We start from the raw sequence: 25,823 nt of genomic DNA on the forward strand, positions 1-25,823 counted from the left end.
CTCGTTATTAATGTGTGTTATTTCTCTACTGCTACCTACTCTTCCTTCCCAGGCACAAAAAAAAAACCCCAAACCAAAACCAAACCAAAAAACCCCCAAAAACCTGTCAGGAGCCTGTTGCTTTTTTGTCTTTAAGACTCTGAACTCACGCAGTGTTTTGGTTTAATGAAGGTAACTCTGCTGAAAACGCTGACGAAAGAAAAATACTCATTCAACTGTGGCCGTTGGCTAGATATAAATGAAGACGACAATGAGATCGTGCGGGAGCTCCCTGCGGAGGGATCTCTAGTGACTGAAGTCATGCCAGGTGAGAGCCACGGGCTCCGTGCAGGGGCTTGCTTAGGACCTGAATGGAAAGAAACCCTCTTTGTATAAGGGATGTACAGGCAGACCAAGGCAATTCAATTAGCTTCTCTTTCTGGCACTTTCTCTCTGCAGTCTTTTCTGTGTGCATCATTAGCTGCATGAAGCCTCAGAAATCCCAGGCTCTTATTCTGAGCAGATTTCTCTGTGGTGGGAGATGGGAGAGATCTGGCCACAGCACAATTGTTTCCAGAGCTATATCTATATTTTATTTTTTTTTCAAACTTGTATTTTTTCCAGTCTCCCTTAAAATGTGAAATGCCAGGTTTGAAGGGATGTTCACGGAAAGCAAGCTTAGCTGGAATGCAATCTAAAATTTAATGATCATTTTTGAGCTTTAATGTTTTATATAATTATACGCACATTTATGCAGCTATATGTATAAATGTATAGGAAGTTGCACAGGACAGTTGTCCAAGAGTATAGGCACCTCTCAGTATGTGTGAGCAATACGAACCGTTTATTTGGTTTACTATGCTTTAACTGGTGATTTAATTAAGGAAAGCCACAGACCTTTGCGTTGGCTTCCTGGAGTGGTTACTCCTGTCTTGACCTTGTGTGACAAGAATCAAGCGTCCTTGGAGGGGGAATTTTGGAGAGCAGAATACCTCAAGGTGGCCATTGGGATTTCTCTAATTTCCACCGAAGCACTCAATGGGGCTCCGCACTCTGTAGACCACGAGTGCCCTGTTTTGTGAAACTTCTGATGAACTCAGTGATCTGCATGCAGCTGAGCAGTTCCTCAGAAGAGGAAGAGTAATTGTAATTGCAGATGTTATTAAAATGTAAATAAACCTGGTTTTGAAATGTATTTTTAATCAACTGTGGAGAGAGCTGCTTGAGTTCAAATGCAGGCACTTTCCCGTGCGGAGCAGTTGTGCCGAGCAGAGGCAAGACACAGCATCTGTGTGTTGGGCTTGCAGGGGGTTTTGGGAAGGGAGGGTGGGATCATTGCTTCTTGTCCCTTCCCGATGCTGGAGAAGACAGGTCTCTCTCTCTCGAAGGTTGGTCTGTGGGCTGGTTCTTCCTTGAGAAATTTCTTCTGGAAGTCCTTCACTCAATGGGATGGGAGGGCAGAGATGAGGGCAGGGTAGGGGGAGGAGGTGGCAGCTCAAAATCCATATGACAAAATCCTAAATAAAGATCTCAAAGGTGACAAGGAGACAAGACACCACCCAACCTCCTGCACTGTAAGGGTCCCAAGGCGATGGACCAAGTGGGCTTGTCCTGCCCCAGAAAGCCAACACGAAGAGCCCGTTCCTCAGGTCCCTGAGCGCTCAGCCCCTTTTAACTCTTTTTGTCTGCCTGCCATGCCCCTGGATGCTGAAAATGATGTCTTCCCCAAACACATCGTTACAAGGTCCCCCATCACCAGGACACTCTCAGGAAGGCAGGAAGGGAGGTAGGAGGGCTGGGGCCCCGTGGAGGCTGTACACTCCAATTCATAAGGTTTTACCTGAAGGGAATAGCATTTTTGTCTCCTTCTTTGGAGGGATTTTTTTTTGTTCTGTTTTGTTTTGTTTTTTATCTTTTTTTTTTTCCTAAGTGTAAAAGTCAATACATCAGCAGAAGTACCAACTGGAAGTACGAGCACTTAAAATTAATTGCAAGTCTGTGGAAAATGCAGTAAATTTAAATGACAATTAATCGTGTTGCTGAAATTTTTTTATTAATTTATGTCTCCACAGTGATAAAATACCGGGTGACGGTTTGCACTGGGACGGTAAGTGGGAGCGGCACGGATGCCAACGTCTTTGTCTGCCTCATCGGCGACCAGGGAGACACGGGAGACCGCGTTCTCTACAACTGCATCAACACTGTCAATAAATTTGAAAAAGGCAATGTAAGTTCACACAGCAGCTCCTTAAGATGGGTTTTAAAGCGTGTGACAGTTTGTAGGTTGGTTTGAGGTTTTTTTGAGATGTATATTTGTAAACTGTGCTGATTTCCTTGCCTGTTTGGGCAAGGGCATTAGGGAGAAATAAATCATGTCCACAGAGCATCATAAGAGGTTGCAGTTGGAGGGAGGTTTAGGTCAGGGTCAGTGTGGTCTTGCTTGACATTGGTCTATTCATAGAAGAGTCTCCTGGTTTGCTCCCCAGCTACGTCCTGACTGTTGAAATTGCATCTTCAGATTGGGCCAGGCTTCCAGAAAATCTGTCCATCTTCCAAGAACAAGAGGAAACCTTTCCCCCTCCATGTAATCTGGCAAAAATTTGGCTTCTGGGGCAAAGGAAGAAAAAGTGTCTTATTTAATGTGAAAATCAGAACCGAAAGCCTAACGTGTTTCCTTTCTGTTTCATCCAGTCTCCCCTCAACCATGCTGCACTCAATTTTTGTGTCTTATTTTCAATATGTTTTTTGTATGCTCGTGTCCTGAATGGAGCGGGGTGGAAATGGCCTGAACTGAAGACAGAGCTTGTTCCCTGGAAAGCTGGAGATAACGAAGAGGTCAAACTGTAGTTAAAGCCCCTGCAGCATTAACAAGCAAATAGTGTGCTGATCTGATCTATGGGGTCAACCTACTTAATATGTATTCAATTATGAGGCACATTTTGGATCTCTGGGGTCCAGCTTAGACTGGTAAAATGTAATCAGTATCTCCTGGAGGAGATTTTGAGAATCTGATCACAGAACTCTGCAGATTTCCCCTCTTTTGTGCCATTATTTGATTGAAGAGTTGGAATGGAAAGAAAATGATAAAAGGAAGTCACGTTTTCAAAACTGACCATTGAATTGAGGCTTCTGAAATATGCATTAACAAGTTTCATTTGCCTTTGAGTCTCCAGAATTTCCAATTCTTCACTGAAATCATTGAGGTTGTTAGACTTTAAAAGAACTTTCATCAAGGTTTTCTTGTGCCTGTAAGACCCATCCGTGGAAACGTGTGATTTACACAGTGTGAAAGTTTGTTCTACTTCTAAATGATATAAATGTTTGCAGACATGGACATTGCAAGCATCATCCTTTTGCCTATGCACTTATACATTACATTATAGATTTTTTTTTATTTTTAAAAGTTAGGTCCAAACAGTAAAGGATAGCATTTTGTCATTTGGCGAAGTCTAGTTTTGCCAAAATGGTAGCAAAATGAGTTATGTCTTGGTGGTGGTTTGAAGACTATTTCAATGGAGTTCCAAAGAAAGATGCTTGGTTCACAGAAGATACCAATATTTTGAATACAGATGATGGCTATTTTATTATTACACCCAAAAATGAGTTATAGGGTAACTTGCATGACTGGGGGCGGGGGGAAGAAGAAATAATTTTGGAAACCAATTCATGTGATTAATAGTGTCCAGATGATATAAACCAAACTAGAACCTGTTAATGGAAAACTGCTGTCTGGGCATGAGGAGCTGAAAGCTGGTGAATGAATTGGAAGCTGTTTAAGGACTGATCCTGACGAACTTAGACCTCATATATCCAAGTGACTGAATGAGTGTATCTACACTGATTAACTCAGACACCTTGTTAAAAAGAAATGTAGCAAAGTCAGTGCGGTCTCTGATCTACAGCCACTTAAACCAGTAGTACTTTGATTACCAATTTAACTTGAAAAGTTTGCTCGCAGATGCAAACTAACAGCCTGTAGAGAGGGTAACATTTAAAGACGCCTCTAAATTAGGTGTTTGCCCTGCTGTGGTTCCAGTTAGTTACTTACTCATTAATTTACATCAGCCTTTAATACATAAGATGAACATCAGGCCTAATGAATTAGACTTCATTGACTTAGACTGACTCAGTGAGGTTTTGATACCTTAAAACCCCAATTCGGCAGTTTTGAGTATGTAAGTAACGCTTGTTCATGTGTGTAAACCCATCATTAACACTTCAATCAGTGGTAATATGTTCAGTTGTCTTTATTTTAAAGGTCAGTTTGGAGTCCTGAATGCTGGAAAAATTAAGATTGTTTTAATAAACTTAAATATTTAAGTAAATATTGCCTCGCCACCACGATTTCTGGGAGCTAGCTGGATATATGCTACCACCATATGTATTTCACAGGCTTTTGGGAGATGAAGAATGAGCTTGCTCTTACCTAGAGAGGTATCTCGGCCTGATGGTAGCCACAGCAGTCATGTCTGTTTGGTGGGCTATACGCTTCAGATATGCTGCATGTTTACACACGGTATTTACCATACATGGGTGTGTGGCTTTACATGTACCATAGATACTTGTCTGGTATCTGGTATTACTTCCTAGAGGGGTAATTTGCTCTTTTAATACATCTCTCTTCCTTCAGCCATCAGGAACTGCTGTTCCCATTAGCTCTTGGGTAACAGAGCTCTGCTCCTGAGGGGCCATCACTTGGGCTAATCTGTACGTTGGTGATTTGAGCCTTTTTCCAGACTCTAAAAAAGAGAAAAGACATAAAATTCATGTCTCTTGTAGGGTATTAAGGGTATTTAGCTGCTGGGTTGGGTACACACCAACCTCTGAACACAACTCATGGAGCAGCTGGGAACGCCCTTGTGCAACCATGCCTGATGTTTGCATGCCAGGAGATGGCTGGGGTCAAATTGTGCTCAGTAGTCCATGTTGTCTGAATTTAACGTGCAGTAATGTCTTTGAACTGTAACTCTAAATTCTTCTGTGGACGTGGTGTGAAGTGACCTGCCCCAGGTTTCCCAGAAAGCTGATATTTGAGCAGGGGTTTGAACTTGGATTTCCTGCCTCTCTGTATGAACTTCTTAATAATCAAATTACTTTTCTTTTTTTACAGCTGCGGAGGGCATGCAATGACATGGGAGATTTAAAATGCTGGCAGATCATATATTTCTAAATCTAACGTTATACATCTAGCACAAATATTCAAGCTTTCATTCCTTGGTAAATTAATTCGTACTTTCTCCTTCATCTTGTGAAGAATTATCTTGCAGCACGCTGATGATGTTGGTTTGATTGCCACAATAAATTTGGTTGGTCTGTTTGTTTTTAGGGAGAATTATTGCCTTACCTTTTTCCTTTTCCTTCTCAAAGGCTGATGAATTCTTCGTGGAAGCAGTAACGCTGAAGCAGGTGAGGAGGGTGAGGATAGGGCATGATGGCAAAGGAGGAAGCAGTGGCTGGTACCTTGCCAAAGTGATAGTGAGGGAAGAAGGACAGCCAGAAAGTGAGGCTGTGGAATTCCCCTGCTACAGGTACTGGAAAAAATGCTTGCAAATGATGCCTCCATCTATGTGTTTGCCAAACTTTGAAGAGCCTAGCTGTTCTTCCAAGATTGGAATTTTCTGAGCGCAGCTTAATCCTTCTTTTTTTTTTTTTTTTCTTTTTTTTTCTTTTTGCTAAGCCGGAAAGCAAAGAGTGTGGATTGGGAGGTTTAAGACTTCTAACTCCCCTTACCAAATGAACAGCCATATGAATTGTGAACTTCCCCGCAATTAGCTCAGTAATACAGACAATTTCCAAAAGGCTAAAATGCAACCTTCCAGTACCACATCCAGTGCCGCTGCAATTGCCTGCTGCAGGAACACGCTCTGCAATCTGCTAGTTTTATTGCATGTGTGGGATGGGGTTCTGGTCCCTCACATGCACATCCCATCTTTCCAGGAGCAATGGGATGCTATTTTTGTGTTGGGAGAATGCAAAATTGCTACGTTGCCATCTTGAGAGCTCCTTGCATGCAGGGAAACGCACATCATGCAGCAGAGACAGCGGTAGAGCAGAGGGCTGTAGCTCACCCCTGTGGGCGAGTTATAAATGTATTCTTCTCTTTCCTAGACACTCAAGTGGCCAAAAGAAATGTGCTGTACTAAGGCTGCCCCATTCCCATGGGGAATAAGATGCCCCATCTGTCCTGGCACTAATTAGGGCCTGCCTCAGCATCACAGCACAAACCAGAGAGAACTGGGTGAAAACATAAAGAGACAAACTTCAGCGTAGCTCAGTGTCCTCTCAAGCCCCACTTGCCCTCTCAAGGTGTCCACCCTGTAAGATGGAAGTCCACCGAGCTCCACTTAACACCAAGTACCTGTTCTAAAAACTCATCTCCCGGGGAACAAGTGGAATTGTAAAATGCAGACACAATTATTTTAAAACTGCAAACAAAGGTAAAAGCACTAGAGCTGGTTATTTGTCTCCTGTCACTGCAAATCGGGAAGAATTCCACTGTAATGAGGGGAGTCAGCCAAGTACATGCCAGGAGCCAGCCCCAGCCTCTCTGCCTTGCTAAAGCCCCGTCACATCAGAGAGCAAACCCACCGGGGAGACAGCTCGGAGCGGCAGATGCAATGTGCCGCCACATTGCACAAGCCAGTCTCTCCCTTCTCAAAGAACAAACCACCGTGTTGTCGTTGCTGCCTTTTGATACATATTTAACGACCATATGCTTTACTGAGTTAGGCAGGCAAGCGAGATGGGTTTTCACTTGGACATGGAGTGTCCACGTGAAGAGCTGTTTTGCTCAGACTCCTCAGAGACACTTCTGTGTCTGACTGCACCGTGCAGCTGGCTCATGGAAAAGATTTCTTTTTGAATTGTCTCTTTGCTTGACTGTATAACTGGGTGTCTTCCCTCAGCTGGGAGTGATGACCCCCTGCCCCTGAGGTTCGCACTCTGGGTCAGAAGCATCAGAGTCCTTGGGGCATTTCCCCTCAGGCCAGGGACTGAAAAAGGAAGGAGAAAAAACCCCCGAAGCCTCTTATGCCCAAAATATTAATGGGGTGCATTCAGGCTTCAAGACACAAGTGATGGAATTCCACTCTTCTTGCCTTTCTTAATGTCTCTTTTTCCGAGTGAAATCAGTGTTGCTCGTGCAGCTTTGTTTGCTGTCCTTGTGCCAGCATTATCTCTTCCTCTCAGATTGAGAAGGTAACATGACTGATCACCTCCAAACACAGGGACAGCTGCTCCCTCTCACTATCTTTGGTGCCTGTGTCTCTTGAGAGACGGGGGCATCATCGCAGTATACGGGTGTCGTCATGGAGTCTGGAGATATCTGAGGGCGAAGGTGCTCACCCACTGCATCCTCCGTGTGAGGGATAAACGTTTCCATGACCTGCAGCGTTTGGATGTTCCCCTCCAGTCCTGTAGGCCAAGGACAGCTTATGTCCTCTCTGCATGGGCAGGCGCTCAGAGAGGCCTGCTTCACCTGTTTCTTCAGAGTCAAGATGTTGAAGAAGACTTGGCCAAGAAGAGAGGCCTTCTTTTTGTGAGCCAATGCAAGCGAGGGTAGTTATAGACTCCATCTGGGGGACAACAGGGAAGCTTCTGTTTCTGCTTGGCCAATCTGTGGCCAGCCAGTGGCCGTGCTGATGTTCTCGTTGCCTTCATCTCCAAGACCTGATTAACTTCCACTCTTCTACACAGCACGATTGCATGGTCTGGAGAAAAAAACTTCTGCTGCTGTGTCCTTACTGAAAGCTACTCCATTGACTTTCTGCTGCTTAGCTTCTACTGTGAGACAGCTAGAGGACAAAATGCCTTCCCGCAGAAACACATCTCACCCATGCAGGAAGCTTCACAGGCGTCTTCCCTCTGTAAAAACCAGGCTGTGCCACCATGTGGAGGTCAGATATTACAGCAAAGAGGTGGCTAACCATCATCCACTGTAACTAAGCTCTGTAGGATATCCTTATAGATCTTCATTGCATATAACTCCTTGAAGTCTCTGTTCTTGTTTACATACTCATACACATGGCTATGTTTTGTCTTTTAACTTGAAAGCCTTTTTATGACTCTACAGGAACATCTATTACCTAATAGTCATGAGAGCTCAATGAGAAGGACTGTCTTTGTTGTGCAAGGGAGCCAGCAGAGATAAAGAGAAGCTAAGTGGATTAATTGTGAGTTGGTGTCAGATTCAGGAAAAGCATCGAGGAATAATGAGTCCCAGGCCTGTGCTTTCAACTCTTAAAGCAGTTGGCTGTAGAGGGAATGGCTTGTAGCTCTTCCTAGAGTCAGTGGTTTTTAAAGCGGTCATTTGATCTGTGCTTGCAAGAAGTAAATACGAGTAACTTCTCAGAGCATTATTTGCAGAATTACTAGTAGGTCACTCGGATGCACTGCAGTGTTATTCCTCCCTTATGACCACAGGACATTAGAACATCCGTGCTTTTAGGGACTGAACACCAAATCATTCAGTGGCACAACTGAACAATTGATACTTTATAACACCTGATGTGGTTTACGTACGTGATTATGAATACTGCTAGAAAGTTCAAAATGAAGGAGTTCACCTTTCGCCCCAGAACTGGAGCTGAACCTTTCTGAAGCTCAGAACTGAGTTCTTCAGATTCCATTTTCTCCTCAAGGCTCAGTGGAAGTCCAGGCGTGGACTAGCTGACATTCTCTAAAATAGTCTATTTTTAATAATATTTATATCCCAGACAGAAATGAATTTTCAATCAGGCAAAGTCGTGAGTTCGTGACAGGATAGAATTCTATATGCTATAAATCATTATAGCTCCACTGAAATCTTCAATGATACTTCGTTACATTTTTTTCTAAGCATATGGACTGCACCATCCTAATTTTTCTCCAGCACAAGCATAAGGGAATATCGGTAATTCTCTGAAGAACAACAGACAGAACATGAATGGGATGATGCACCAGGAGGTTCCTGTGAAAGAACATTTATTCAACCAAATGCCAAAAGTGTTCATCATACAAAGGATCCAGAGAAACCTCCTTTTGCTGCCTAAAAATAGACTGAAATGTCTATCTGTTTTACACATATTTATATATATAGGTTGTATTTAAAGACACACAAATACATATGTATCTGAATCTAACGGATGGGCTAATCATTCTAATTGCACACAGGCTATCATCTGCAGGATTTCAAATGCTAAATATGATGTCATACCATATTTTTTTACACTGTTTCCCTGACACTCTGATCTTCTAGAAATTCTCTCTGAAGTGGCTTTCATGTCATATTTATGATCATTTTGGGTTATTGGACGTACGGTATCTCTTTAGAATTAAGTATCTGATACAGGACATGATGACACCCCTGAAACCCCACAGTGGCACATGAATTACATGCACTGAAATTGCGCGGAAGCCCTGGTAAAATAAAAGATTTTGACAGGTCTTTTGTGCTAGGAATATGATGGCATTATGCTGAAAATTTCTATTTTCCGCAGCCTGATGTGTTTATAATGTGTCGATCCATTTGCGTTCAGTGTAAGACTATAAACCCCTGGTTGCAATCTGCTGCTCAGTGATACGCGATTGGAATTACATTGAAGTAAAATTAGGATATGGCAGCATATGTGCTGAAGGGAAGGAATGCAATGGCATCGCTCATCCAAATACTTCCTCTGTCACTAGTTAAAGTCATCTTCTTGAGAAAATAGTGCTTCTGCCACTTCTAGATATTTTCTTGGCTGAAACAAAGTAAGGAGCCTTAAGCCACTTCTGCTGATAAACCTCCCTCCTCCTTTTCCAGTCCAAGACACACTCCCTTCCTTGTTATCAGTAGCTACCAACATTGATAGAGGGAATTCCTTTATACAGGGGTGCGTCCTCCTTTTTGGATTAATTTTTCTTGTCCATCCTCACTGCCGAAGCAGTTAGCATTTGCCGCGCCGCACGCAGAGATCTGTTTCTTGTGGGACGTATTTTCATCCTGACACCTTGACACAGAAGCGGTTCACCCAGATAAACTCCACATTTCTCTAAAACATCAGTAATGGTGAAGGTGACAGAAAACAACAGCATGTGCACTGGCAACAGAAGCAGCAGGAAAAAAAACAACCCCAGCAACAGAGCAGAGGTGTATCTGCTTTGTGGGCTTCTGCCTTCCTGCATTCAGTGGTCCCGGGGTGGTGGAATTCAGGCTGGAATTTTGTGGGTCCTCCCAGTTAACATCCATGTATGCAGAAGCATCTTGACTTTTGGGATGGTGTGATCCCTTAGCCATTGGATACCTGTCCAAGGACGTGAATCCTGAGCCAGCATCAAGAACTACAAGATACAAAGGTATTAAGGACCAGTTCTAACAGGTAAAAAAAAAAAATAATCCCCCAACCCCAAAACATCAATAAATGCTTTCTTTCTTAAGACAACGCGATGTCTTGGCATGCTCCTCTTCTGCCCTTCTTGCACTCCCCCCTTGCTCAATTCTTGACACCAATTTCACGGTCTTCCCCACAGATTTTTCTTCTCCTTTATCCCCTCTACACCGCTCAGCCTCCACTGAGGCACAACACCGCACCTGATGCCCTCACATGGTGTTTGTGTGGTCATCACATGTCCGCGTGTTCACCACCTTCATGCTGACCCCCTTAGCTTTTAGCCCTTCTCAAGCCACCTGCACATGGCCACCCGCTTTACAGAGTGAAAGGGAAGAATACGGGGTAGACTGCATACCCGAAAACCCGCCAAAGCTTAGAGGGGAGCTGGGAGTGAAGATGTGTGTCTGTGTGGTGGGGCTGCATGCACCTCTTTTGCATGGGGACTTTGCTGCTAAGTGCTTCTGGGACCGGCTGGCTCTAGCTCACGTTTGGATTCCTTTCCACGTGCTGGTTTTTCGCATGGTTTCTTTGTGCTTATTGTTTTCCTCTGGGTGGGAAGGGAGAGGAGGATACTAAAAAGATAACGTTCCTTCAGATGGATGAAATGGAGACCTGTTGTCCTTGGTGTTCCAAAATGCCTGGTTACCTCTTGGTCACCATGGCGAGTCCAACTGGTCATGACTGTAAACTGTGCTGGCTTATTACCGGTGAGACACCATCGGTTTGATCCTGCTGTCAGTGGGCACTTATTCATGTCCCAAAGACCCTGTTGTGAGGGTCGTTTGCTGGTTGCCGTGTGTGCCGGCTCCTCAGCAAAATCAAAGGTGAAAGTTTAACTGGGAAGTGAGCTCCCCTCCTTTTTTTGGGTTGAGGATTGGCCAAGGAGGACACACGTGGCATGGTGACGTTGCAGGAAGCTTGCCGTACATCTGCGCTGCATGTGTTTGTGCAGAAGCAGGTCTTCTGCGGCCTGGTGTCATTCACATAGCTGTGTGGCCTTCTTTAAGAAGAAACAGTTTCTGGGGGTTTGTTTTTCTCTTTCTAGTTCTGGGATTAATTATAGCAATTTAAATATCCTGCATGACCTGCCAGAGCTTGCTCACTTGTCCTTTGTTCAGCCCCGCTGGTTTCAAGCAGTATTTTTAACTGCAAAAGATGCTCCTGCAGGTTGCTGCGTACCTGGGAACAAGGGGCTTTCTAGGAACCTGCTCTTACGACACGATGTTCAGGGACTGAAGTGCTCGGCTGTGGGAAACCTGACCCTAAGCAGATGCTTACAGGAATGTCCTGAATGATGCAGCATCTGGGGTTTGAAGTAGAAAGTGCGAAACCTCTGCCAGGGCCCTTGCTGTTGTCATACGACGATTGCTGTACAGCGTATGATGGGCTTGGGGTTGTAATTCCTTCATCCCTGAGGCTCAAGGAGCAGCTGTGAAGGCTACCAGATTAGCAATTTGTTCCCCTCCATTTTCCTTTCAGATTCTTTTTCCCTTGAGATCACGCTACATTTTGCTTTGTGACTGGCAAATTAGTCTAGTTGGATCATTAGATTAATGTTGAGAAACAATGGAAATCCTTCCTTTTGCTGGTGCCAGCTGCCTCCATGTATACCCAGTCCTGAAATGGGGAACAACGCCATTCAGCCCTTCCTTGGTGGAGGCAAAAAGGTTACACACTCATTTGTAAAGAGGGGAAAAGAGATGATGAACCAGTGTAAGAAACACACAGAAAAAAGGGAGTTTTAGTAACTTCAGTGTCCTGAAGTTTGTAATCAAGGTGGTTAGTAATAAAGGCTACAAGCATCTCTGGTCAATGAAGGTCAATGCTTTCAAGAGACTGAGATCACCTCTTTCCAGGAATAACTTGTGCCTATGGAGTCTGTGCTTTCCGGACAGATGGACATCACAGCAGATGCTTACCTGCTGTGCTACACACAAGGCTCTCGTGGTCTCTCTTCTTGCAAAACTGGAGGTTTAAAGTGTGACTGCCGTAGGGTCTGGTCAAGCTCCTGCAAACATAACAGAGACACAGAGCCATGTAAAAATATCTTTATGACTGTGGTGGGAATTATTACTATGTGTGGAGCCAGCCTAGATTTTGAAAGGTCTAATAGGTCCTAATTATTCAAAGATAACTTACTTCTCTTTGTAAACCAGATGGCTTGACAAAAATGAGGACGATGGTCAGATTGTCCGAGAATTAGTGCCTGCTGGGGAGTCACCAATGCTAAAAAGTGAGTTTAGCTTGGAAAAAAATAAAGTCTGGGTTTGAGCTGTTACGCACATATTTACTCGCTTTATTCTACTTACAAATTCAGGCAGTTCACAGTAAATCTACCAGGCTTTTTCTTGCCATTGTTATGCAAGAAGCTGCAGTAGGTCACTTGGGGGAGAAAAGCCTCTGACCCTTAAATCCTAGTTTATGTAAGGGATTAATTTGCATAAAAGAGAATAATTGCAACATTATATATGTAGAAAGAAACTTTGATTTTTAACGTCATTGTTTAAGAATTGCTTTCTTGTATAGCTTTCTCTGAGGGATCTTGAATCGCCACTGCTTTAATAGAGTAGATTCTGGTGAATAACTTTGTGTTGCCAGAAGAAAATCACCAAAAAGGTTACACTGTCCTTTTCTGGAGAACCAGGGTTCCAATACTATAATTTTCTTTAGAAAACAGCACAGGTTGAGATGCTTTTTGTTTTGTTTTAGCAAAAAAAGTCAAAAGCTATTGAATTAAATTGTAAGTATAAAAAAAGTGAAATCACCTCACTTGCCTAAACTCATTTTTATGGTGCGAGGGAGGAGTACAGGACATTTTCTGCTTATTAGTGTAACTGTTGCATCTCTTATGTTTTGGTAAATAATTCCAAGGTGTGACAATGTGGTCCTAAGATCTGGATGGATGAACGGAGGAGCAAAGTTCTTTCTGTGTCTGTAGCTGGAGTCACCCTCCTCGATATCTCTTTGAAGGCAATAGCCTGGCTGAGCACTGGAAATGCCACTCACGTCTCTGCATTTTGTATGTTGATCTCACTTCAGATGTCAGTTATCACATCAGTGTGAAGACAGGAGATATCCCAGGTGCCAGCTCAGACTCCAAAGTTTTCATCAAACTCTACGGTGAAAAAGCAGACTCCAGCAAAGAGCCTCTCTTAGTCTCTGATAATGATCTAGGCAATTATTTTGAACGTGGTCGAGTGGATGAGTTTACCCTAGATACGATGGATATTGGGAAGGTAAGAATTAATTGCAGGTGGCTCTGTGCGTCGTGCAAGCAGATGAATTCAGAATCAATACATAGCTAAGGATTAAATGTGATGTGAGAATCTTTGACCTTTGCATTGGAGATTAAGGAATACATTTTATACAGGCTATTACGTCGGCAGTCTAGCGTGCATGCTGGCATGTGAAGAATGTGTTTTAAGTTTGTAGTTAAATACATATATGCATGATTTACATGAACATGGTCTAAGAACAGGGTGCCGGGGGAAGGAGATTTTTATACATTAAGTAAATTCTGTTGTGTTGGGGTTTTTTTTCCTGCCCTCTCGGTTTTTGTTTGCTTTTTTAAAGATCAACCGAATACTGATCGGACACGATAACGTGGGTCTCCGGTCTGGCTGGTTCCTGGCCAGTGTCCAGATCACGGTTCCGGTCCAGGGAAGGCAGTACATGTTCCCCTGCAACCGATGGCTCGACAAAGATGAGGCTGATGGCAGGGTGGAGGTGGAGGTCTACCCAAGCGAGATTGTGCCTATTGAGAAATGTGAGATAAAACACATTGAGAAACTTGTGCTTTTCTTATAGCTAGGACTAAATTTGTATTACCAGCATTCTTAAAGGACCAGGACACCACTGTGTCAGACAACAAAACAAAAAATTCCCTGTCCCAAAGAGCTTATGTTGGTGAGGAAAGTAGATTATTCTGCTGTTTGTTGGGGGGTTTTTTTTGTTTGTTTGTTTTTTTAAAACAACTGGAAAAACATTACTGAGTTTTCCATTTAAGTTTCCTGAAATTGTATGAAAAATTGACGTCCTGGGCAGTGTAACACAGCACAAGGTGCTTCTTCATATCAGTGGGTTCTGCTTTTTTCACATTTACCTGCCCCAGTCCTGCACAAGCATGTCCCATCCTGCTTGTATTACCCCATTATCTGGAAGAGAGAGGCTGTTTGATAAATAAGGACCAAATCCCTACTGTCTATTTGACTTTTATCAGTAGATTAATTTTCTTTTAAGGCTACAGTTAAAATTTGCCTTGGGATCCTGAGAAAGGATGCTGTGGTTTTCCCCTGCTCTGTGTAACTCCCTCCCTTCTATTACATTAAGGAGATCACTTAACCGCTCTATGGTTAATATTGAAATGAAATTCCCTTTTAAGGCTCTATGTTGCACCCCTCTGACACTGGCTTAATACTTGTAAAAGGGAAAACTGTTAGGTTATTCCTCAGTGAAGTGCTGTGTTATCTCACATTTGGGTTGGATAAGAGCAAATGGTCGGCTACATGGTCATTTGTTAAGACAAGGTAATTTAATTTTGAACCTGAGCCCTCGGGAATGTTGTTATCTGAGCTCGTCTGCTGATTTAATGCCTTTATTTTTGGACTAGTGATAAACTACGAGGTGTCTGTAGTCACCGGAGACGTGCGGGCCGCAGGCACCAATGCCAAAGTCTTCATGCAGATTTATGGCGAGACGGGCAAAACCGAATTGATCATCTTAGAAAACAGATCGAACAACTTTGAACGGGGAGCCACAGACGTCTTCAAGGTATGATGAGGGCAGTCGTTTCTGCTTCTATGAGGGGAAAGAAAGGACCAGCCAAAACTGAGACCTCAATAGGCTAATTGGCCCAATCACAAAAAACAATTCATGTCTTAACAAAATTGCCAGGTCTGTTGGTGTCTGCTGTCCTCTCTCTGTATTTTTGGGAGGTGTTGCATTTCTTTTGGGAGGTTCTGTGTTTTGCAGAGTGACTTTCATCTTCTGAGGTACTGGTAGCAAAAGTGTCATGGAAGAATATGGTCTAATAGCAGCATTTGTTTACCTTTATTTTCAAAAGGAGATACTTGTGTTAGATCTCAAGAGACCTTAAACTTATATTTTGGGCCTGACCACATGTTATTGTCCCTTTTCTTTATCCAGTTGGGGAAAAAGAAACCCCATACAGAACATAAGGAATCCTGGCTTAGCCTGTGGTCACACATACCTTTTGCCGCGGGTACATGTTGTCAGCCCAACCCTGCAGAGGTTTGCCGCTGTAATTTCTGTGAATGTGTGAGTGCCCCATGGATTTTTTACTGCCTGTAGCACTAGTCTGGTGAGCACTTCACAATCACGGTGCATGTCAGATCCACATACTTGTGTATGGAAGTAACCTCAGGAGACACCAGCATCTGGACGGTAAAGCACAGAGTCCAGATGGAAGCAGGATTTACGGCACATCTGTAGTATGGGCTCACAGCACAAGGCTCAGCACAGTGGTGTCTAGGTTTCCTTGTGAATTTGCAGTCCCACAGAGGTGGGATCCATCTCATCATAGTTAAGAACCTACTTGGACCTAGCTGTGGAAGCTCCCCTGAATCATCAAGACTGGGGAATCATAAAGATTGGGGAATCCTTCCCGGTGTCACTGGCCAAACGGAGGTGCCTTTATCCACAGCTTTACTGCAGTTTTGTAACGTGTATTTTTGAGATCAGTTCACCTCCTCCTGCCTCAGTTTCTTGCTTTACAGAATGGAGTTAGTGATGTTTATCCATTTTTAATGAGTTCCTTGGGATTTAAGATGACAAGCACTTTATAAATGCTTGCTTTTTTAAGACTTCATAATTTTAAGATTAGGTTTCTCTGATTTTAAATGAAATAACTTTTCCAAAATTTACGAGTGAAAGCCATTAGCCAATATCAGATTTATGATAAAGTCATATGTACAGTGTTCTGTTTACATAGCCATGTTTATGCCCTCTCTCAGATGTTTATTGCTGGGCTTTAAAGTTCTGCCCATTTTCTGTGATTTTTTTTCATAAGCACACAAGGCAGAAGCTGTGAAGCATGAACAGGCAGATCCTCTATCTCTTTCATGATATTAATATTTACAGAAAGATATGGGCGAGAATAAGATTCTGTGAGCTACATACTAATAGGAAATGCCATCAGATATAGACAGGGCATGCAGGATGATTATAGCAAATCTAAGGATAAAGCGGTGTAAGGAAAGACACATTCTTTATGCCAGGGCAGCTGGATCAATTTTAGTTTTCTGATAAGCATCTTGTGTGCAATTGATTTTGTTCTAATCTACTATAGAAAAAAATGCTTCTAGACTGAAACCTTACACGCCAAGTTGCCAGATTTCAGCCTGAAGCAAATGTTTGCAAGTTTTATAACATAAACACTGCCTAATAGCATAAGCAATCATCAGAAACATGTCATTGGTTGTTGAAGGGTTGCATGGAGTAAAACCTTCTATCCTACTTCATTAGGTAGTAATCCAGACAAATAATCTCAACCAACAAGGTTTCGTATTTGCTGTATTGACTAGAGAGATGGAAATCTTCCTGATACAGCCTTCTGCCACTGATGCATCGTAATCGCTAGTGATTGTATCTTCTCTGCTCACTAGCAAAGTGAGAAGATACTCTTCTAATTTTCCAGATGAGAAGTAAGGAGAATGGCAGTCCAATCCCATGGTCCCTGTCAGAGATCAGGTTATCTGAGTCCAAGTTTACTGCCTTTTTGCCATACCATTATTGATTCTTCCTTGGTTCATATCTCATGCTAAGCATTAAATGTATCTTATTACTCATTTAGAATCATAGAATTGTTTAGATTGGAAAAGACCGTTAAGATCATCGAGTCCAACCGTTAATGTAACACTGCCAAAACCACCACTAAACCATGTCCCTCAGCACCACGTCTGCCCGGCTTTTAAATACCTCCAGGGATGGTGATTCCACCACTTCCCTGGGCAGCCTCTTCCAATGTTTGACAATTTTTGCTTGAAGAAATTTTTCCTGATATCCATCCTAAACCTCCCCTGGCGCACCTTGAGGCTGTTTCCTCTTGTCCTGTTGCCTGTTACTTGGGGGAAGAGACCCAGCCCCACTTCTCTACAACCTCCTTTCAGGGAGCTGCAGAGAGCGAGAAGGTCTCCCCTCAGCCTCCTTTTCTCCAGGCTGAACACCCCCAGCTCCCTCAGCCGCTCCTCACCAGACTTGTGCTCCAGACCCCTCACCAGCTCCGTTGCCCTTCTCTGGACACGCTCCAGCACCTCAAGGTCTTTCCTGTGGTGAGGGGCCCAAAACTGGACACAGCACTCGAGGTGGGGCCTCACCAGTGCTGAGTACAGGGGGATGGTCACTGCCCCAGTCCTGCTGGCCACACACACCCATCCTGCTGATACAGGCCAGGATGCTGGTGGCCTCCTTGGCCACCTGGGCACACTGCTGGCTCATATTCAGCCGCTGTCGACCAACACCCCCAGGGTCCTTGTCCGCCAGGCCGCTCTCCAGCTGCTCTGCCCCAGGCCTGTAGCATCCATGGAGCTGGTGTGACCCAAGTGCAGGACCTGGCACTTGGCCTCGGTGAACCTCACGCCATTGGCCTCAGCCCATTGCCCCAGGCTGTCCAGATCCCTCTGCAAAGCCTTCCTACCCTCAAGCAGATCAACACTTCTGCCCAACTTGGTGTTGTCTGCAAACTTACTGAGGGTGCACTCGATCCCCTCATCCAGGTCATTGATAAAGATATTAAATAGAACTGGCCCCAGTACTGAGCCCTGGGGAACACCACTTGTGACCAGCCACCAACTGGAATTTAACTCTATTCACCGCAATTCTTTGGGCCTGGTCATCCAGCCAGTTTTTTACCCAGGCAAGAGTACTCTCGTCCAAGCCATAAGCAGCCACTTTCTCCAGGAGAATGCTTTTGGAAATGGTGTCAAAGGCTTTACTAAAGTCAATGTAGGCAACATCCACAACCTTTACCTCATCCACTAAGAGGGTCACCTAGTCATAGAAGGAGATTAAGTTAGTCAAGCAGGACCTGCCTTTCATAAACCCATGCTGACTGGGCCCGATCATCTGGTTCTCCTGTATGTACAGCGTGATGGGTCTCAAGATGATCTGCTCCATAACCTTCCCTGACATGAGGTCAGACTGACACGCCTGTAGTTCCCCAGATCCTCCTTCTGTCCCTTCTTGTAGATCTGCGTCACATTTGCTAGACACCACTCAACTGGGATCTCCCCAGTTAGCCAGGACTGCTGATAAATTATGGAAAGCGGCTCGGTGAGCACTTCCACCAACTCCCTCAGTACCCTTGGTGGTGGGTACCCAGTGGATGCCATCCAGACACACAGACTTGTGTGTGTCTAAGTGGTGTAGCAGGTTGCTAGCCATTTCCCCTTGGATTATGGGGGCTTCATTCTGCTCCCTGTCCATGTTGTCCAGCTCAGCGGGCTGGGTACCCAGAGAAAAACTGGTCTTACTATTAAAGGCTGAGGCAAAGGTGGCATTAAGTACCTCTGCTTTTTCCTCAGCCTTTGTCACTATGTTTCCCCCCAAATCCAATAAAGGATGAAGATTCTCTTGGCTCTCCTTTTGTTGCTAATGTACTTATAGAAACATTCTTTATTGTCTTTTACTGCAGTAGCCAGATTAAGTTTTGGGCCCTAGTTCATCTTTGGGCCTTCTCATTTTCTCCCTGCATAATCTCACAACATCCTTGTAGTCCTATTCATTTAAAAAAGAACTCGGGCACTGGGAATCTCATAAACTAGTATGATATTTTGGCATATTCACCTTTAATGCCAACATAGAGACAATACTAGTGAGGAGAGCAATGGAGAAGTAGAGAGCACAGTAAATACGAATTCAGCTCCTGTCCTTGCCATGGTTGTTCTGAATGTCTTCGGCTCAGTCTGTTCAGATGAGATTTGGTGATGGGAGTTATGAAAGAATAAAGCAAGAAAGAAAAAGTGAAGGTAAACTTGCATAAAAAATTGATCTTATCCTTGCTTAGATGATTTTGGGTGATAGAGGTGATGCTCCTCATTTTTAAGAATGTACTTTATGAAGTTAAGATGTCTTATAACCTCCTGGGTGCTGACTTTCCCTTGGTGGTAGAGAGAGGCTGCAGATGTTGGCAAGATTTATAAGATTCGGATAGGCCACGATGGGACAGGCATTGGGGATGGCTGGTTCCTGGAGAGTGTCACACTGAAGCGACTTGCCACAAAGACGAAGGAGTCCGATAAGAAGAAGAAGAAGAAAAAGAAGAAGTCTGATGAGGAGGAAGAAGAGGAAACCAAGGAGGAAGAAGGAATGGATGTCTATACATTTGTGGCACACCGCTGGTTGGCTAAAGATGAAGGAGATAAGGAGATTGTGGTGGAGCTGGTGCCTGATGAAGAGTCTGCCCTGGAGGGTAAATATCAGAAAGAATATGTGTGTGTTTGTGTGTGTGTGTATACTGCAGTTGCGTGAAGGATGATAACCATGCTGTGGTGCTTTGCAGGACCATTTATGGCCCCCCCCAGCCATCCCATTGCCCCAGGCCTGTGATGTGGCTCACACTGTGGTTTGGTTGATCAGCTGTGGGGAGGAAGAGGACAATGGTTAAACTAAGTCAGAGGGTGGAGGAAGCAGCCTGAAATGGGAGTACCTTAAAGGACTTCGGTAGGATTCTCCAAGGCTTGTCTGGGGCACTTGTGTCATGAGTCCCACAGGTTACTACTGTGCCTGGGAGTTTAGCAAGCTCTAACTATTTATATGGTTAATGACAAAAGCTAGAGAAAGGTGGAGCTGCTCAGGTTTTAAGATAGATGCAAACAAGGTCCAGACAAAATCTTTCTTAAAGCTGACCATGCCGGCATTTTTGGGCTACGTGCTTTCATGGTGAGCCATGGATCTGATGAAATATGGCTATTTCTGGGCTCCTCCTGATCTGCCTTTGCAATTTTATTTGCAGAGAATACGTACGAAGTCCATGTTCTCACTGGGAATGTGTGGGGGGCTGGGACAGATGCTAATGTCTTCTTGAGCATCTATGGCATAGAAAGAGGAGACACGGGTGAGCGCCAGCTGAAAAGGTCGAATAACCTCAACAAGTTTGAAAAGGGCCAGGTAATGCATGAACTCAACTCACTCACGCGAGCAGAAGGCTGGCAGAGCTCTCTCGGTTATCATGCCGGCCATTCATTACAAGTCTCTTCTCTGCGAGGCTCGGATGCTTCTTTCAACTTAAAGCTCAAATGTGTTTTATTTCTTAAATATATTATTTAAAGCAAAATGCCCCAGAACGTTTTCCAAGGGAAATTCATTTGAATAATAAGCTGAACACCAATCCTACATCGGAGCCACCTCCTGCATCGGCTTCCTGTATGCATTCTGGTAACAGCATTCCCTTCCAGGAATACTTGAAAACCACAAACTTTAAATTAATATTGGAGAGTATTTGTGAGGCAGCTCAAGTATGTCAGCATTTAGATTGCAAATACAATTTTAAATGTTCCACTGAACCAGTCAGGGAATAAAAGCAATATTACACAGTGTGCTATAATTACATTATAATCCAATCCAATTAAACAGCATCTCTTGTAGATTGAATATTTGCCATAAAAATGTTTATGAACAATTAGCAAGCTACTATTACAGCCAGGAATTATTCAAGGCATGATTTTGAATAACGAAAAATTGAGGAAACAATAAGCAGCTGTTGAAAACTCGCAATCACAAAAAAAGAGCTTCAGGTTGTTAAATAAGCTGTTAGCTGTGATTTATGAGCTTGGCACCGGTGAAACTGCAACCTGCACATGGTTCTTCATTCAGTGGGAAGAGCTCCAAGCTGCAAATGTAACAGTCTCTGCTCTTGGGAGTAGAAACCCAAAGTCTACCAACAAGTTAATCACATTAAGACGTTTAAAGTGTTACGACAACAAGGTCCGTCCTGTCACACTAATAGAGCTAATAAATGAACCTCATGGTTGTAGTAAATGACAACAGGAAAAAATTCTCTGGTTTGAAATAAAGCACATGGAGGTGCACAGGAGAGTTTCCGTGGAGTTCGCGTCCAGTTCCAGATAGGAAAATGCTAAGCGTGAAGCGAAAGAGATTTAGGAGAGATGAGTTAAACCTAGAGGAAGCTGAAATGCGGATGAGGTAAAGAAAGGAGTGAAGGATTGAGCAGCTCCATGGCTGATACTGCCTTGTAGGAGCCAAGCATGACTGTTAATGGGAGAGCTCACAGCTCTGTAGTTATTTTAGTACATCCACCCAAAGAATGCAAGGGGGACGTACAAACACCTTTTGTTTTAATGGGAAAAAAGGCTACCCTTGGCCATTTACTGCCTGCCTGTCCCCCTTTGTGGGAAACACAGTCATTTGCCTGTTGCCTCCTGTGCAGGTGGATGTGTTCACCATCAAAGCCGTTGACCTGGGTGAGCTGAAGAAGCTGCGGATCCGCCACGATAACTCTGGTGCTAGCCCAAGCTGGTTCCTGGAGAGGGTAGAGATTGTTGACCTGAAGGAGAGCACCACGTGAGCAGCCTGTCGCACGCTTTTCACACGGTCAGAAAAGGGGACCACGTTCTCAGGAGCCTGCAGAACCGTGGGAAGGCAGAGGAGATGCAGAAGGGCATCGTCGCAGCTCCTCACCAACTCACAGGCATCCTTTGGGAGCCTTGTGATGGTTGTGGTGTTATACTGAGTGTGGGGCCATTCTGGGGTACCTCTGTGGGGGGTTTTGCTGTCCCAGCATCTCTGCAGTTCGGGGACCAGCGGTGTTTGGAAGGCAACCTCAGCTTTTCTCTGTTTCTCCAGGGAGGGACTCCTTCCTGAAGAGGTCTCCTTGCAGAGCCTGCACTTAGGCATTTCTTTGCAAGGCTCCACTCTGGAAGTCCCTGACCTCACATTTCCTTTGTCTTTTGCACCTAATGTAAAGATCTGGGCCAAAAGCAGGTCCTGATCTAAGCAGACTGCCCTGATTTTCACAGGCAGCTGGATGAGCAAAGCCTAGGCTGTTAGAAACCTGAAACGCAGGCTTGCCTTTGAGCTGGAACATGCTGGACGTCACATGCCTAAAAGTTGCGCACTGCTCTGGTGGGTGGGACTGCTCATAAGGACCCCAAGATGGGTCCACTCTTCATGACCATAAAATGCCTGAGGGACTGGAGGTTCCCTCGAGTTATTTAACTTTTTCTGGGAGTGAAAACTAAAAGGAATCAATCATATCGGTCTGACAGCTCAGAAACAGCACTTTTCAGTAAGTGCTCACTCCCCTATTTATGAATTTAGTTCCCACAAACAATACCAGTACTTGAGGATGAAAACTGGTGTATTGTTCAGCTTTGAGTAATCTTGTTTGGTTTTTTTTTAAGTAACCTCTGATCTGTGCTTGTTTATGTTATTAAAGCTTGCGAAGTCCTGTGTAAGCGCTGGGTGCTGCTGTCATTCTTGTAGGTATTATTTTCCATGCCAGCGGTGGTTAGCGGTTGAGGAAGATGACGGTCAGATTGTCAGGGAGCTGGTCCCAGTGGACGAAGCGTTTGTAAAGAAAGATTCGGAAAATGATGGCCAGTCTCTTGCAACGCTGGGCCTGGAACAGAAAGGTTTATGTTAGCCTTGTATTTCTTCCAGTGTGGGGTTGAAAAGGAACCAAGTTATTAGCGCTGCTGAGGGCATTAGCAGTTAGCGTTCACTGGGCTGGAATTCTGCCCCAACCATCAAGTTTTCAGGTGTGAATGAAGTGTGAAGTGCGTGTCAGCCAGAGAGGAGCGCACACTCATTTTTAGGTGATTTAATCGTCTTGCAAGATTGGACCCAAAGTGAGAAAGCTAGGAAGACGGATAACGTGTTCAGTCACCACCTCTCAACTGAAATGCACATTCATTGCTAATACCTAAGGCATAAATCCCAGCCATTTCACATCGTGGACTGGAATGGTTGAACATTTCAATGTGAAACCAAGCAGAGAGCAAACATGACCAGAGAAAGGGAAGGGACCTAAATTTGTCTCTCTTTCCATCTTGCTGCTTGTGTCCGTTGTCCTCCGAAATAACTTTGTCTGCCTTGTAGATAATTTTGCGTGGTAACGGCAGAGCAATGACAGACTCCTGGGTCTGATGCTGAAGTGCCCAGCATTGGCTTCACTGCCAGTGAAAGGTCTCAAACTCCCCCCTCAGATGCTTTTGGATACATGAACAATTTCCACAAATTGTACAGCCAACAAATTTCCGCATATTGGATAGCCCTTCAGTTCAGGAGGACCTTCTGGCTGAGCAGCGTCTTGGAAACATATGTCTAACTATGGAAGAAAGGTGCCGGCTTGGAAATCTTGAGTAGGTTTTTGCAGCGCAGTGAAGACTATATTTGTCTTTAGCACAATTTTTACGAGTTTACTGCGCTTGCTAGACGATGGTGCAATAGAAACCTCCCTAATGACACCATTGTGAAGGGCGTGTTCATGAATATGAATGGTATATGTCAATGTGCACATACTTTCTGGTATGTGTTATATGCACATATGTTATTTGGTGCCATTAGAATAAAGGGCGGGGGCGGGGGGAGTGTTGCGGGTTGTTTTTTTTTTAAATGAAATAGCATAATAGGCAGAAACAGATTTGAAGAGCCTTACAGATTCCCAGGAAGCAAATGGGAAGGCTTGAGCGCATTTCTTATCTGTAGATATGCAGAGAATGTACTGAATGACTGGAGCAGTAGAAGACTCTGCAACCAGATAGCCCAGCTCGCCCCAGGAGCTACCACAGCATACAACAGGAATTAGAGATTACAGCGTGGCTGTAATCGGTCAAAACAAAACCCAAACCAAACACACATATGCAATGAAAAGTAGCGTTAATTCCTGCTCAGACTTCACACTCTTAAATTAAGATATTTTATCTGACAGCTAAATCAACAACATACACCGTGAAAGTGAAAACCGGGGACAAGAAGAACGCTGGGACAGATGCCAACGTCTTCATCACTCTCTATGGAAGTAAAGACGATACAGGTATGGCTTCACATGGTGGAACAGGATAGCACCTCACTGCTGGATACTTGAGAAGACAGGTCATGGTTTCCTTTTGTTTCCTTAGTACCCCTTAGTACTCCTTTTTAGTACAACTTCACATTCTCCCTGTCTCTGCATACCTCGTGATGACTGGCAGCATACCACCAGCTGCTGTAAATCACTGTCGAACTTTGCGATGCTGATTTGCACCAGCTGCCGATCCAAAGGCTTTAATTTCAATTATAGAAACAGCACAGTTGACTGGGACTACATTACCGGGTAGTGAATGCGGTGAATGATTTGCTTTCCTCAGCAATGAATCAGCATGCTCCTGAAACCCGGCTCTCCTCTGCCTCTTTGAGTGGCCCACAAGTATTTAATCAGCTGATGAGCAAATCCTCTTGGAAGCAGCGGAGCTGTGTGTGCCGTGACTCGGATGCCTGTGAGAGTGACAGGGAAGTGAGGGGTAGGACCAATTTCTTCAGCTGTGAACACAGCACAACGGCATCATCCCTGTGGCGCTGCCAGAGGATCACTCAAGAAAGGAATTCTGTATCTTTTGGGTGTTGATACAGATTTGGGTGCAGGGGGGAGGGAGGGAGGGAGAGAGAAAGCTCAGATCTTGAAATGAAAAGCCATTTTTCGCGTTTTAGCCACTTCCCCTGTTCCACTGTTGACATTCCCAGAGGATTTGTTTCACATGCTGAACAATGTCCTTTTGCATCGCCACAACAGGGATAGTCAGCCTAAAGGCCTCAAAGATTAACAAGAACAAATTTGAGCGTGGGAAGGTAGATGAGTTTACAGTGGAGTCTGTGGACATTGGAGACCTGAAAAAAATCAAGATAGGCCATGACAATAAAGGTAAGATAGCCTGCTTTGTAATGTAGTATTTCTAATGCATTAGGCACGTTGCTGGATAAAATGACCTGCCTCCGATACCCCAAACGTAATTTACCTTTTGGTGACGGATCCTTACTGTCACTTTGGCTGTTGCTGCTCCTGTCTTTGCTGCAAATACCCTTCCCATGGCTGTGGCAATAAGAGCACAGTGGTGGCAACTTGCAGGTAGCTTTGCAAGCGCTCTCTCTGTAAGAGGCTCTTTAGTTTTGCAGCCACGTCTTTAGAGAGATTTCTCATACATCACCAGACCTTGGATTTTTTTCTCATCACGCATGGGACCTATAGACTTGTCTCATTTCTCTATCACTATTTTTGTTGTTTTGTTCATCAAGTCTTGGCTGCTTTTTAGACATGGCTGTGTCTCTACTACTAACAAGGGAAGCAGTGGAAGGACACATGGATTCCTTCCCTATGGGGCACCAAGAGATGTAGCTGTTGATAACTCCTCTGTCTTATTACAAAGGCAAATAAATCCAAGTGATCGAGTAATTATCACTTCTACGTGCACACCTTTAACCCGACACATATAGAAATGTAAAGCACATTAGCTCAAACCTGAACAGTCGCTTGCAATCATCTTT

At 44.1% G+C, this 25,823-nt stretch overlaps 1 protein-coding gene across 1 annotated transcript in view; it reads left to right on the forward strand.

Annotated features, from left to right (window-relative positions):
• LOXHD1 (lipoxygenase homology PLAT domains 1) overlaps positions 1 to 25,823 on the forward strand; it is a 157,123-nt gene that overhangs the window by 60,745 nt on the left and 70,555 nt on the right. Inside the window, exons 15-27 of the mRNA XM_074570573.1 lie at positions 172 to 307; positions 2,052 to 2,206; positions 5,347 to 5,507; positions 12,485 to 12,561; positions 13,368 to 13,564; positions 13,902 to 14,094; positions 14,938 to 15,098; positions 19,455 to 19,755; positions 20,299 to 20,453; positions 21,733 to 21,866; positions 22,788 to 22,936; positions 24,235 to 24,339; positions 25,075 to 25,203. Of these exons, the coding sequence (XP_074426674.1) occupies positions 172 to 307; positions 2,052 to 2,206; positions 5,347 to 5,507; positions 12,485 to 12,561; positions 13,368 to 13,564; positions 13,902 to 14,094; positions 14,938 to 15,098; positions 19,455 to 19,755; positions 20,299 to 20,453; positions 21,733 to 21,866; positions 22,788 to 22,936; positions 24,235 to 24,339; positions 25,075 to 25,203 (2,053 nt within the window). The remainder of the gene's footprint in view (positions 1 to 171; positions 308 to 2,051; positions 2,207 to 5,346; positions 5,508 to 12,484; positions 12,562 to 13,367; positions 13,565 to 13,901; positions 14,095 to 14,937; positions 15,099 to 19,454; positions 19,756 to 20,298; positions 20,454 to 21,732; positions 21,867 to 22,787; positions 22,937 to 24,234; positions 24,340 to 25,074; positions 25,204 to 25,823) is intronic.

This window comes from Larus michahellis, chromosome Z (assembly GCF_964199755.1).
Source record: "Larus michahellis chromosome Z, bLarMic1.1, whole genome shotgun sequence".
In the NCBI taxonomy this organism is placed as follows: domain Eukaryota; kingdom Metazoa; phylum Chordata; class Aves; order Charadriiformes; family Laridae; genus Larus; species Larus michahellis.